Source organism: Tachyglossus aculeatus, chromosome 12 (genome assembly GCF_015852505.1).
Source record: "Tachyglossus aculeatus isolate mTacAcu1 chromosome 12, mTacAcu1.pri, whole genome shotgun sequence".
Classification (NCBI taxonomy): Eukaryota; Metazoa; Chordata; class Mammalia; order Monotremata; family Tachyglossidae; genus Tachyglossus; species Tachyglossus aculeatus.
Genome location: NC_052077.1, coordinates 21,535,564 through 21,550,340, shown reverse-complemented (window position 1 = coordinate 21,550,340; position 14,777 = coordinate 21,535,564). Strand labels below are relative to the sequence as shown.

The 14,777-nt window shown below is 41.4% G+C and overlaps 1 protein-coding gene across 1 annotated transcript in view; it reads left to right on the top strand.

The window, feature by feature from the left end:
• LRBA (LPS responsive beige-like anchor protein) overlaps nucleotides 1-14,777 on the top strand; it is a 634,690-nt gene that overhangs the window by 188,480 nt on the left and 431,433 nt on the right. Inside the window, exon 35 of the mRNA XM_038755081.1 lies at nucleotides 2,759-2,823. Within this exon, the coding sequence (XP_038611009.1) occupies nucleotides 2,759-2,823 (65 nt within the window). The remainder of the gene's footprint in view (nucleotides 1-2,758; nucleotides 2,824-14,777) is intronic.

Here is a 14,777-nt window from a genome sequence, read left to right as displayed (position 1 = left end):
GTTAATGAAAGGGATAAAGTATTTATAGACCGGCCACACTCTTCTCATTTCCTTTGCAGTAATTAAGGACTCAAGACATCAAATCTTTAAAATGTGATCCTGTGATTGAAGAATAAGATAATCTGTTGGTTTGGGAGTTGGGCTCATTATTCTTTAAATATGCCCCATGTTTTCGACCAAACTTCAGTCTAGTTGTGTATAGCTAGGGCATCGCAAACTAACGAGATTTAAACTTGAAGACACCAGGTCAGTGGGGCAGGATTTGTGGACTTGGAGAGAATTGTTCAGATTTATCAGTTCAGAGTTCTAGACCCAAGAACAGTACCAATCAATCATATTTATTGAGCGCTTACTGTGTGCAGAGCACTGTACTAAGCACTTGGGAAGTACAAGTTGGCAACATATACAGTCATCATCATCATCAATCGTATTTATTGAGCGCTTACTGTGTGCAGAGCACTGTACTAAGCGCTTGGGAAGTACAAGTTGGCAACATAGAGAGACAGTCCGTACCCAGCAGTGGGCTCACAGTCTAAAAGGGGGAGACAGAGAACAAAACCAAACATACTAACAAAATAAAATGAATAGAATAGATATGTACAAGCAAAATAAATAAATAAATAGAGTAATAAATATGTATAAAACATATATACATATATACAGGTGCTGTGGGGAAGGGAAGGAGGTAAGATGTGGGGATGGAGGGGGGGCAAGGGGGAGAGGAAGGAAGGGGCTAACAGTGGGCTCACAGTCTACCAATTGGCGGGATTTATTGAGCACTTATTGCGTGTGCAGTGTACTAATTGCTTTCTTTAAAATCGTGTTTGTTAAGCACTTACTAAGTGCCAGGGACTGTTCTAAGCGCTGAGGTAGATACAAGATTATCAGGTTGGACTCAGGCCTTGGCTCACATGGGGCTCACAGTCTTAATCCCCAGTTTATAGATAAGGTAACTGAGGCACAGAGAAGTGAAGTGACTTACCCAAGGTCACACAGCAGATAAGTAGTGGAGCTGGGATTAGAACCCAGTCCTTCTGGTTCCCAGGCCCATGCTCTTATCAATTTAGGCCATGCTGCTTGTGAGAGGACGGTACGACAGTTAGTAGACATATTCCGGGCCCACAAAGAGCTTACAGTCTAGAGGGAAATAGAAATTCAGTTTTGATCATGGTCTTTCCACTAGACTGCTCTACCCGCTAGTTTTTTAATCAATGTTTTAATTGTTACTCTTAGCCAACTTGTAGAAGAAAGGTTCAAATATTCAGCCTGAAAACATTTTGAAAGTCCATTTCACTTATAGCAATATTATGATTATACTAGTGAATATCAGAATCTTTTTCTTTGTCCATACCCTGACTTTTTGGGGGCCCAGCCCAATTTCGTTTAGACGCCGGCCTATTTCCCGTTATTTCTCTCACCACTTCAGCTACGGTATAAATTGTGTATTTTTGTTTTCTTCAAATATTTTCCTGTACACACGAAGCATTTGAAAGGTACCATTGTGGATAGAACAGTGCTTCAGTGCTTGGCACGTAAGCGCTTAACAAACACCATCATTATTAGTATGCTGGTGAGTATTGAGAAAAGAAAGGTTTAGGGCATGTTACAAAGCTGTTGTCTTTAACTGCTGTCCCATTTCGATAAAACTAGGTACTGCTGTTGCTCTTGCTTGTTTATTACTCTGCATGGTGACCAGGACCATTAGAAGCTAAGGTTATTTTATAGTAAATGCTGCATAATCAATATTTATGATCATAGGAAATATTAGTCAATTAAATACAGCATGGACTAGGTATGAAATTATTGACTTTGCTGTTTTCTTTTTGCAGTCTTTCCTTTCCAAAGTGCTGAAATGTATTTTGGAGTTATTTAGCTGCATTAGTGGTTAGATTTGAGGCTTTTAACGTGTTTTCCACCAGCTCCCTTGGGAGAAAGATAACCAAGATCTTCATACACACTCTGCCCTATTGTGGTGTTGTGTAATTATGTGTACTGTGATGGAATAGTGAATTGATCATGAAAGACGATGACCATTAAGCTTTTGTTTCGACTACTAAAACTCACTTTAACATCCATTCAGCTGTGGTTTATGAAATTGTTTAGACTAACACCTTCTTTGATGATCGGCTCTGAAGTAAAGAACCTGATGAAATGCATCATGATAAATGTTTTCTCTCCATTTTTGGCTACTTCCATCTTCACCGATTAGTTTTGAGGCCATATAATGAGTGCTGTGTAAGTAATCGGCCACGGTCGGTGTTGAGAAACAGATGGGGAATATCATCATCTTTTTTCCCCCCTTGTCTACATTATATTCATTTTCAGTTGGTTGAAGCATGGGGGTAAAGAAGGGAATGGTCGGAGGGCTTACAGTAGGTTTATATCAATGTAGTCTTGTCATAAGGTCATTGTGGGCAGGGAATGTGTCCCTAGTTATATTGTACTCTCCCAGGCGCTTAGTATAGTGCTTTGCACACAGTAAGTGCTCAATAAATGAGATCGAATGCGTGAATTAGTGGCATGTGAGTGAAACTGAAGAGTAGTTGATGTCTTCAGCTAGGACAGCGAGTGCTACGGAGTAATGTAGAAAATCGCTTTCTGGAGCAGCTTTGTATTAAGTTAAGCACCTGTATCTGCATAATATTGTTTTAATAGATTCCGATTTAAAATGACATATGAGAGAGCTACAGAACCCTTTTCATTAAAAGCAATGCCTATTACTTGCGGTTTGTTTACCTGTGTGTTTCTCACTTTGCAGGAGTGGCAGAACTCTATACAGAAGAATGCGGGACTTGCCTTTATCGAACTTGTCAATGAAGGAAGGTAATCTTAATTTGCATCTCATATTTTCATAATCAAAAATTAGCTATGACCTTAGAAGATCCAGAAGTACATGTTTGAGAGTTTGATTATTTAGGCTGCTTCACAAATTAAAAACCAGCAAGGATTTAAAATAATCTATTTATTTTATTTTGTTAGTATGTTTGGTTTTGTTCTCTGTCTCCCCCTTCTAGACTGTGAGCCCGCTGTTGGGTAGGGACTGTCTCTATGTGTTGCCGACTTGTAATTCCCAAGCGCTTAGTACAGTGCTCTCTGCACACAGTAAGCTCTCAATAAATACAATTGATTGATTGAATAACAACGTGGCTCAGTGGAAAGAGCACAGGCTTTGGAGTCAGAGGTCATGGGTTCAAATTCTGGCTCCGCCACTTGTCAGCCGTGCGATTTTGGGCAAGTCACTTAATTTCTCTGTGCCTGTTCATCTGTAAAATGGAGATTAAGACTTTGAGCCTCCATGTGGGACAACCTGATCACCCTGTAACCTCCCCAGCGCTTAGAACAGTGCTTTGCACATAGTAAGCATTTAACAAATACCATCATTACTATTATTATAACACTAATATGGAGCCTCCCATATTCAGAGCACTGCAGAGGAAGAGAGGGGTCAGGGACGTTAGCCAAGATCTGTTTGTAAGCTGTACAAAAGCTCCAGTAGTCGTAGCTGAACTGGCTTCCCGTTATGAGTGACGGCCTCTTGAGAAATAGGCAGTTTAAAATAAAATAATGCCAGATCACATTCCTGAAGCTTCTTTTTCCCTCAGTTGTAGATTAAGTAGAAAAAAAGCGTCCTCACTATGTGGACATCTTTCTCTGGTAAGGTTGGTCCCAGGCAGGAACAGATCAGGAGCCGATGTATGAAGTTGTCCATAGGAAGAAAATGGGAGTAAAAAGAGGGCTTTCCTTTGGGAAAATCCTTTAGGAAAACAAAGCTCTGTCCAACTTAATAATAATAATAATAATGGCATTTGTTAAGCGCTTACTATGTGCAAAGCACTATTCTTCGTGCTGGGGGGGATACAATGTGATCAAGTTGTCCCACGGGGGGCTCACAGTCTTAATCCCCATTTTTACAGATGAGGGAACTGAGGCTCAGAGAAGTTGTAACTTGCCCAAGGTCACACAGCAGACTTGTGGTGGAGCCGGGATTCGAACCCCTGACCTCTGACTCCAAAGCCCGGGCTCTTTCCACTGAGCCACGCTGCTTCTCTAACTTCCACCTAGAGTTGGATCTGTGTAGTAGAGGGAGTAGTAGTAGCACTTACTGAGCTCCCAGTTGCTGCAGTGTACTGTACTAGGTTCTTGGGAAGTTCAGAAGAACAAAATGACACATTCTCTCTCAATTGATGGTATTTATTGAATGCTTATTGTGTGCAGAGCTCTGTAGTACACATGTGGGAAAGTACAATATAATAAATTGGGTAGACACGATCCTTGCCCCCAGGGAGATTACATTCAGTGCCTCACTGCTTGCCTTGTGGCTTTTTCGCTGTCCATCACAAAAGGAGGGAAGGGAATGAGAGCAAATGGGTCCATTTTGCTGCGTAGAGGAGATCCAGTTATCCAAAAACTGGTACAGACCCTGGCTAGTTCAATAAATCTCAAGTTAAGCCCCTCAGGCGTAATAGAGCGTGGCTCTTTGGACAGCCCTGTCCCGATTTCATTAGATTACCTGGAAGGTTTCTTATTCCTCTTTTTAAGTATAATACAATTAATTGGGGCTATTTAAGTGGTTACTTTGTGGCAAGGACTGAACTAAGTGCTGGGATAGAGACAAGATAATCAGGTCCCACGTCGGGCTCGCAATCTAAACAGGAGGGAGGTATTGACTCCCCATTTTACAGGTAGGGGAACTGAGACACAGACACAGCGTGGCTCAGTGGAAAGAGCCCGGGCTTTGGAGTCAGAGGTCATGGGTTCGAATGCCGCTCCACCACATGTCTGCTGTGTGACCTTGGGCCAGTCACTTCACTTCTCTGAGCCTCAGTTACCTCATCTGTAAAATGGGGATTAAGACTGGGAGCCCCACGTGGGACAACGTGATCACCTTGTATCCCCCCCAGCGCTTAGAACAGTGCTTTGCACATAGTAAGCGCTTCACAAATGCCATCATCATTATTATTATTATTATTAAGCGACTTGCCCGAGGTCATACCGCAGGCAAGTGGTGGAGGTGGGATTAGAACCCAGGTCCCCTGACTCCCAAGCTTGTGCTCTTTCCACTAGGCCAGCTGCTCCTAGATAGCCTCAGTTTAGAGACTAATAAAGGGCATTAATTAGTATAATCAGGTTTCTTCTGGTTATTATCCTGGTTCTTATCACTGCAGTTGCCACTATTTGATTCTCATATTCTTGCCAATCAGCATTTATTTTGCTGTACTGTACTCTGCCAAGTGCTTAGTAAGTGCTCTGCACATAGGAAGTGCTCAATAAATGCCACTAATTGAGTGACTGTTTACTCATCATCATCAATCGTATTTCTTGAGCGCTTACTGTGTGCAGAGCACTGTACTAAGCGCTTGGGAAGTACAAGTTGGCAACATATAGAGACAGTCCCTACCCAGCAGTGGGCTCACAGTCTAAAAGGGGGAGACAGAGAACAAAACCAAACATACTAACAAAATAAAATAAATAGAATAGATATGTACAAGTAAAATAAATAAAGTAATAAATATGTACAAACATATATACATATATACAGGTGCTGTGGGGAAGGGAAGGAGGTAAGATGGGGGGATGGAGAGGGGGATGAGCATTGTACTAAATGCTTGGGAGGGTACAGTTCAGTAGATTTGGTAGAGTCATATATGGTGAACACCCCACGGAATGGGATATTTGGCTTCCACCTGTGTCCTGCCTGCACTTTTCCAGGGCTTAACACAGTGCTTTGCACATCACACTTAAATACTATTACTGTGACAGGCATTAAAAGGAATTACAGATAGGAGTAGGGGCAGAGTCAGGGACCGTGTATGCTACTCTCTCTTGTATTGTACTCTCCTAAGCACTTAGAACATTCATTCAGTCGTATTTACTGAGTGCTCACTGTGTGCAGAGTACTCTGCTAAGCGCTTAAGAAGTACAGTTCAGCAACAGAGACAGTCCCTGCCCACAGCAGGCTCACGGTCAAGAAGATGGGCTCACAGAAGCGCTCAGTAAATACCATAGATTAATTGGCTGATAATACAGAAGTGCTGTGGAGCTGGAGGTGGGGAAAGTTTCCAAGTGCATAAGGACTTACACTCTAATAGGGGGTAGTCAAATGTAAGAATATTACAAGTAGAGTGGTCAAAATAAATACATTGAGGAGAGCGCTCAGTGAATGAATGCCAAGAAGGATATAGTGTGCTAGAATTGGCTGAAGATATAATATGGTCAGCGGACTGGGAAATTGAGTGGGGAAAACGAAAGCTCTTGGTTTTTTTTACCAGCCTTCCCAACTCACATATTGGCTACTCCCTAACTTGCACAGTTTGCTAGCGCTTAGTACAGTGCTCTGCACACAGTAAGCGCTCAATAAATATGATTGATTGATTTGCTAACCTAAGCTCCCCTTCTGATTGTTCCTCCAGCCTTTGCCTTCTCATTGTCCCAGCCTGGAACACCCTAACTTTACCAAAATCTGCCAGACTACGCTCTCTCCATCTTCATAGCCTTGCTAAAATCCGAAATTGTTTTGTGCTTAGTTCAAAAGCACTCCCCAAGGCTTAGTAAATACCATTGATTGAATTGAGTATTCAGCTATAACTGTTGGTTATTGAAATTGTGAATATATGAAGATCAATTCCAAATCACTAAAAGATTTCTTCAAATCGCACTTTTTTTCACCTTTTAAAATTCCATTCCTGTGCAATGAATTTTTTTTTCACTTTAAACTTATAACTCTAATCTATGCGGCATGTTTTTCCCCATTTAGTACAAACTTTTTGGAAAAAAAATACTTTTTTTGAGCTGCTTCTTTGGATCAAGAGTTTAATGAATTATGGTACCTACAAACTTAGTGGGATGTTTAATTTTTATGCATCATTGATAATAGTAAGTGCTTAAAATACTACCAATTACTATTATTGCTTTTATTATGCTTAGATTTAGTGAAACAATATTCATTTGAAAAAGCAGGCTAAAATATTTCAATGGAGATATTTTTTAAGAAGACATAAACATGCACAAAAAATAGGTTAAAAAAAGAAAAACTATGTATTCTGTTCATTCTAGTTTATAGTTATGTTAACAAGAATTGCATGCCTGTTCTATGCACCCTAGGCTTTGATTTCCAGTAGCACACCTTAGATTCATTGATTAACTTTGGAATTATTTATTTCAGCAAATGAGCACCTTTGGAGCTTATTTTATTTGTAAAGGGAATCCATTAATATGTATTTTTCTTGAAGCTAAATTATAAACTCCTAAAGGGCAGGGGGCTGTTTCCTCTTTCCTTGTTCCTGCCAAGCCCTAGTATAGTGCTCCACGCACTGTAGACATTCAATCAATCAATCAATCAATCGTATTTATTGAGCGCTTACTGTGTGCAGAGCACTGTACTAAGCGCTTGGGAAGTCCAAGTTGGCAACATATAGAGACGGTCCCTACCCAACAGTGGGCTCACAGTCTAAAAGACTGTGGGTACTGTTAGATTGTGAGCCCATTGTTGCGTAGGGACCGTTTCTATATGTTGCCGGTTTGTACTTCCCAAGCTCTTAGTACAGTGCTCTGCACACAGTAAGCAGCTCAATAAAGACGAATGAATGAATGATTTATATGAATTATAATTTAATATAATATAACTTATATGAATTATATGAATAAAATGAATCATTTTATAAAGGACTTTAAAGCGTATATTTTTTCTTCGAAAATAGTTAAATATTTCAGCTATTAAGAAGTCGATGCACCCTTGACTGCAACAGGACGTAACTGTCTGTACTCCTGTATCTATCATGCTGTCCGAATGCATGACGAGACTCACCTCAATATCTTTTTTCATATAGTAATGAAAATAGTGTCCTTTGTTTTCCTTTGGGTATTCGGTTCCCCAAGAAACCCAACGGTAGGAACTGTCACAGTAGCTTGAATTTAAATGACTTTATGGCAGAACGGATGTAATTCCAAAGTGGATAGGAATGCTCCACCACTGGGTTCAATCCCAGGGGCGAGAAGAGTCACAAGGGTGTTTGGTTACAGTGCAGAGACCAACCTTGTTGTTTCTTATTATGTGGGTCTGACCTGCCTCGACCTCATTTATAGAGCGGCTGCTATAAATTTGCCCCTTGATTAATGTTTTATTAGTGTAGATAACATGGAGCCCTTCTACACATTCAAGTAACAGTGTAGGATCCATCTGGGCTTGATGGGTATCATTAGCTAATCAATTACTGAGGCAGGGGTGTAAGTAACAATTGCCTAGTGGATACGTTCCCATAACTTATATCTGCTTTTCTACTACATTGTTTCTTAGTGTAAAGACATGTTTTTTGCATCTGTGTCCGTATGCTGTATGCATTTTTAAAATTCAGTGTAAGAGTATATACAACAGGTATGCAGGTGTTCTTGTTAACTCCAAATTTTTTATTTCTAATTCATGACTGGAGAGGATGCTTGAAACGGTTAAGCTAGATTTTTTTGTTGTTGTTGTTTTTTACCCAAGAGAAATGACAAAGCTTTATTTGTAACCTGAGAGTCTAAGATTGTGCGATTCAACTTATTTTATATTTTCTAACATAAAGCCTTGTGCACAAGCCGAAATTCCAAATTTTTTCTTCAGTAGAGTGAGGTGGGAAAATAGAAAATGAATTCTAGCCTTAATGTGAAATTTCTTGTACGAATGGTTGGTTACTTCAGCTGCACCATGAACATTCTTCTCCTTATGTATTTTATTCATATTTTTCAAATGCTTTAGTGTCTGTCAGTGGTGTGGATCAACCAACCAATGGTATTTATTGAGACCTTACTGGGTACAGAGACTGTACTGAGAGCTTGGGAAAGGAGAGTACAGTAAAATTGGTAGGCAAGATCCCTGCCCACAAGGAGCTTAAAATCTAGGGTTGGTGGGGGGAGTCTGATATTAAAATAAATTGTAGACTGGGCAAATGAGAGTGTAGGATATGTACATAAGGTTGTGGGTCCAGGGTTCAGGTAAATATCAAGTGCTTAAGGGGTATAGATTCAAGTGCAGAGGTGAGGAAAGGTAAGGGAAATGACTTAGGGAAGGCCTCTTGGAGGAGATGTGATCTTAATAGTGATTCAAAGATGGGGAGAGTAGCAGTCTGTCATATGTAAAGGGGAGGCCAGTTCCAGGCCAGAGAGAGAACGTGGGCCGGGGTTTGGCGTGGGGATAATCAAGATGTAGGTTCGGAGTTTTGGTTTGTGTTAAAGAAGTGAAGTGTGTGGGTTGGGTTATAGTAGAAGAGGCAAGGTAGGATGCCGAAAGTTGGTTGAATGCCTTAAAGCCAGTGGTAAGGAGTTTCTATCTGATGCAGAAGTGGATATGGACAATCACTGTAGGTTTTCAAAAAATAGGACTTGTCTTTTACCATCAGGAAGCTGATGGGTGTGAGTACACCAAGTGATTAGGTTCCTGTTGTTAGGTAGGGATTGTCTCTCTCTGTTGCCGAATTGTGCTTTCCAAGCGCTTAGTACAGTGCTCTGCACATAGTAAGCGCTAAATAAATATGATTGAATGAATGAATGGAGTGCTGAAATGCCAGTAGGAAGAGGATACCGGATGAGGAGGTGAGATTGCCCAGGAGGCCTTCTCTGAATAATGTGTGATTTGAGAAGGCCTTTGAAGAGAAGCATCGAGGCCTAATGGAAATAGCTTGGCCTTGGGATTCAGAGGACATGGGTTCTAATCCCAGCTCCACCTCTTGCCTGCTGTGTAATCTTGGGCAGATCATTTAATCTGTGCCTCAGTTCCCTCATCTGCAAAACTGGGATTCCACACCTCCCTTCTTCCCTCCTACTTTGACTGTGAGCCCCATGTGGGACAGAATTATTTTTTATCTCTCCTAGTGCTTAGTTCAGTGCTTGACACCTAGTAAGCTCTTAATGCATACCATAATTATTATTATTGTTATTATTATTGCTAGTAATAAAAATCATATGGGAAAGACAGTGGTCTTCCAGATGTTAGCGGGAAGGAGTTCCAGGGAGAAGGGAGTGTGTAAATTCAACGTTGGTAACGAGAGAGGTGAGAACAAGGCAAAGAGAGTTGGTTTGGTTGTGAGAGTGGAGCCTGTGAGTGGGATACAATAGGAGAAGAGTGAGGAGCAAACTGATTCAGGGCCTTGAAGCCAAAGTCAAGGAATTCTTGCTTGGTGCAAAGAGTAATAGGCAACCATTGGAAGTGCTTGAGGAAGGGGGAAATGTGCGCAAAATGATGTTTTAGAAAAATTGTCTGGGAAGGAAAAAAGTATGGACTGGGAAAGGGAAAGATCAGTGGAGAGGGTAATGCAGTAGTCAAAGATGGGTTATGACAAATCCGAACCAGAGTAGTAGTAATCTGGATGAAGAGGAAGGGGCAGAATCTGGAGATGTTATGAACAAAGTATCGATAGGATGTGGTGACCAGCGAATATAGGGGGTGAAAGAGAGAGGGGAGTTAAGATCATGCTAAGGATTATTGATTTGAAAGAATGGGAAGGATGGTGGTGGTGTCAGCAGAGATAGAAAAGTTAGGAGAGGATTTGGGAGGGAAATTGAGTTCATTTTTGGGCATGTTGAGCTTAAGGTTTTGGTGGGACATGGATGCAGAGATGTCCAGGAGTCAGAAAGAGATGTAAAATTGCACAGGAGGAGGGAGCTGGTACTAATTAGGTCGAAATATTATAGCAAGTTCTGTTTAAGTACAGAGGGGCAGAGTCTAGTCGAAAGAGCATAGAACTGTTACCTTGGAGATACAGGTTCGTCACAGCTTTGCCACTGGTCTACCATATGACACTGAAAAAAATCACTTTATCTCTGTCTCAGCCTCCTCGATAGTGAATTGGGGCAAGTAGCCATTCTCCCAATGTCTTAGATTGTTAATCTTGTGTGGAACAGGAACTGTTCCATTGAGTTATTTCTTACCCCAGCACTTTCCACAATGCTTGGTACGTGGGATATGCCTAATAAATTTGATAATTAAACAAAGGAGACAGCAGAAATCATGGTCTCACCAACATTACCTTTCGGCTGACTGCCAAAGCTTCCTTATCTGATTGTGAATTCCACCGTTTTAGCCAAACCTTTGTTTATTTTTCTAATATCTTAAGGTTTGCATAGTTTAAATACTCACACCTAATCAAGACTTCGCATTGCTTATGAGCCAGGATCTTAGCTCGTATTTACTACAGTGTACTGGAGTCACTAGGTGCTCATTAAATCACCATGATTACAACTTTCCTTCACAATATTTAAAATAACTGCTCCTTCCTTTACTCCATAGCATCTAAACATTGGTTCCATACTGTCATCACCTCACATCTAGGTTCCCTTCACTTACCTATCTACCCTTTTTACTTCAGATGGTCTAAAATGCCAGTCATTTGGATTTGCCAATACTGGGATCATCTGTCATTTAACAAGCGCCTGATAAATGCCATTTATTGACTTTTCAGCTGTGTGACTTTGGGCATGTCACTTAACTTATCTGTGCCTCAGGTCATCTGTAAAATGGGGATTAAGACTGAGTCCCACCTGGGGTAACCTGATAACCTTGTCTCCCCCAGCACTTAGAACAGTGTTTGGTGCATCTTAAGTGCTTAACAAATACCATTATTATGGTGATGATGTAAAACATGCTCTGAGGAATGAAAAGATAATGGTTGCAGAATTCTCTGGTTTGGTCTTTACTAAGGAAGGTGCTAGTGAGGTTCCCACAGCTAAATTCTTTTTCATAGTTGGTAGGACAGAAGACTGACTCAAATTGTGGTAATCACTTAGGCTATTTTAGATGAAATCGATATACTACATGCAAATAAAACATAAATTCTCATCTTCCAGACCCTATCCTTCCTTAAACTTTCCTGCCACTGTAGACCACACCATTATCCTCACCGTGTCACAAGCCCATAACTTGGTCATTATCCTAGATTCATCCGTCTCAATCAGGTCTCCTATTCACTCTGTCACAAATTCCTGTCAGTTGTCCCTTCACATCTCTTGCCTCTGCCCTTTCATCTCTATCCAAAGGGTTACAGAGCCGACGCAGACACTTATATCCCACCTTGACTATTGCATCAGTACCTTCGCTGACATCCCTGCCTCTTGTCTTCAGTCCATACTTCACGCTGCGGCCCAGATCATTTTTCTAAAGAAAAATTCAGTCTCTGCCTTCTCACTTCTCAAAAATCTCAAATGGATGCCCATCTACCTCTGTGTCCAGTAGAAACTCCTTATCAGTGGCTTTAAGGCACTCAGTCAGCCTGATTCCTCCTATCGTACTGTACTGCAACAAGACACACTGATCCTCTAATTCCAACGTATTTACTGTACCTTGATTTCATCTGTCTTGCCGCCGACACCTTTCCCACGTCATCCCTCTGACCTCAAACCACCTCCCTCTTCTGTCCGTGACAGACCACCACTCTCCCCATCTTCATAGCCCTCCTAAAAATCTTATCTTCTCCAAGAGGCCTTCCCTGGCTAAGCCCTAATGTCCCCTATTCGCCTTCCCTTCAATGGTGTTTATGCACGTATATATGTACCCCTTAAACACTCCATATTCACTCCACCCTCAGCCGCACAACACCAACATACAAATCCATATACTCTCTCATTTCCCCTTTCTGTAATAAACTTTAAAGTGTGCCCTCTCTTTCTTGTGGGCAGGGATCATGTCTACCAACTCTCACTCTCCCAAGCATTTAGTGAGGGCTTAATAAATTTCATGGATTGATTGAGAACCAAGTATATCACAGGAGCCTGTTGGTGTGTACTGAAGAGTTTTGAAGAAACCATAGAACAAATGACTAAGTATGTGTAACCCATCATTACAAACTGAGCTAGATCATTTGAGATTGCCAGTTCTATTACAACTCAAAAACACTCTAGTGGAGACCTGGAAATTAGAAATTAAAGAACAATACTCAGCAAACGGGTAGTGTAAAATCATGTTTGCTGTCAGTGCGAACTCTAGAAAAACAATCATTTGGGGGAAAGACAATATGGTATTCTAAAACGAAATGCTTCACTAATTTGCGTGAGTTATTTGAGGAGTCTAGGGGCATGTGGGTAGAGAATAATGGACAAAATATATTTAGAGTTTCAAAAGGCCATTGACAAGACTTTTCAAACAAGAGCGTTTTCAGAGTTTCAAAAGGCCATTGACAAGACTTTTCAAACAAGAGCGTTTTCAAAAAGCAAAGAATTCCAAGATTGGAAGGAATTCATTTTATAGCGGAGCAAGATAACTAGTAGGATTCTCCCCAGGGATTCTTACTAGAAATGGTGTCAATCAGTCATTTTTCTTTAGCGCTTACAGTGTGCAGAGCAGTAAATCGGTTGCTTCGGAAAATACAGTATTACCGAGTTGGTAGATACATTCTTTGCCCACAAGAAGCCTACATTATAAAGAGGAAAGCAGATGTCAGTACATATATATATATATAGATAGATAGATAGATAGATAGATTACAGATATGCATGTAAGTCCTATGGGGTGAGGGTGGGGTAAATTAAAGCATACAAATTCAAATGCAAGGAGGACTCAGAGGGAGAAGGAGTAGGGGAAATGAGGTCTTAGTCAGTGAGGGCCACTTGGAGAAGATTTGATTTAATAAGGCTGTGAAGGTGGGGAGAGCGATGTTCTGTCAGATATGAAAGGGAGTTTCAGGCCAGAGGCAGGACATGGGTAAAGGTAGAGGTTGCGAGAGGTGAGACTGAGGTACAGTGGCTATGTTGCTGTTAGATGAATGAAGTGAAGGTGCTGGGTTGTAGAAGGAAATCAGCGAGGTAAGATAGGAGGGAGAAAGGTGCCTGAGTGCTTTAAAACCAATGGTACGGAGTTTCTGTTTGATGCAGAGGTGGATGAGTACACTGGAAGTTCTTCAGTGGGGAATTGTAGACTGAACATTTTTTAGAAGAATGATCCGGGCATCGGAGTGAAGTATGGACTGTAAGGGGGGGAGAGGCAGGAGGCAGGTCGGTCAGCAGGGAGGCTAATGCAGTAGTCGGGGTAGGATAGGATTGACGTGGTAGCAGTTTGGATGGAGAGTAAATGATGGATTTCAGCAATGTTATGAAGGTAAAACCAACAGGATCGGTGACAGATTGAATATGTGAGTTGAATGAGAGATGAATGGAGGATAATGCCAAGGTTAGGGGCTTGTAGATGGGGAGGATGGTGATGTTGTTTACAGTCATGGGGATGTCTGGGGGAGGACAGATTTTTGTGGGAAGATACGGAGTTCTGATCTGGACATGTTAAGTTTAAGTTGTCCTCGGGGCCATCCCACTAGAAATGTCCTTAAATGTCCAGGAGGAATTTCGAGATGCAAAGGAGAGAGATCAGGGCTGGCGATATAGTTTTGGGAATCACCTGGATATAGATGGTAATTGAAGTCATGGAGCGAATGAGTTCTTCAAAGAAGTGGGTGTAGATGGAGACTAGAAGGGGACCCAGAACTGAGCCTTTAGGGTCTTCCACTGGTCATGGGTCGCAGAGGAGGAGCCTGCGAAAGAGGCAGAATGAGCAGCCAGAGCTATAGGAGGAGAAACAGGAGAGGACAGTGGCAGTGAAACCAAGGATAAGTAATGTTTTCAGGAGAAGGAGGTGGTCCACAGTGTCAGTGGCAGCAGCCAAGAGGTCGAGGAAGATCAGAATGGAGTGGAAATTGTTGGATTTGGCAAGAAGGAGGTCACTGTTGACCTTTGAGAAGGTAGTTTCCGTGTCATTTACGTTTTCATAAAGTGCATAGTGAAATCTCCAAAATTCATAGTTGACCCAATTTTATCCGAATAGT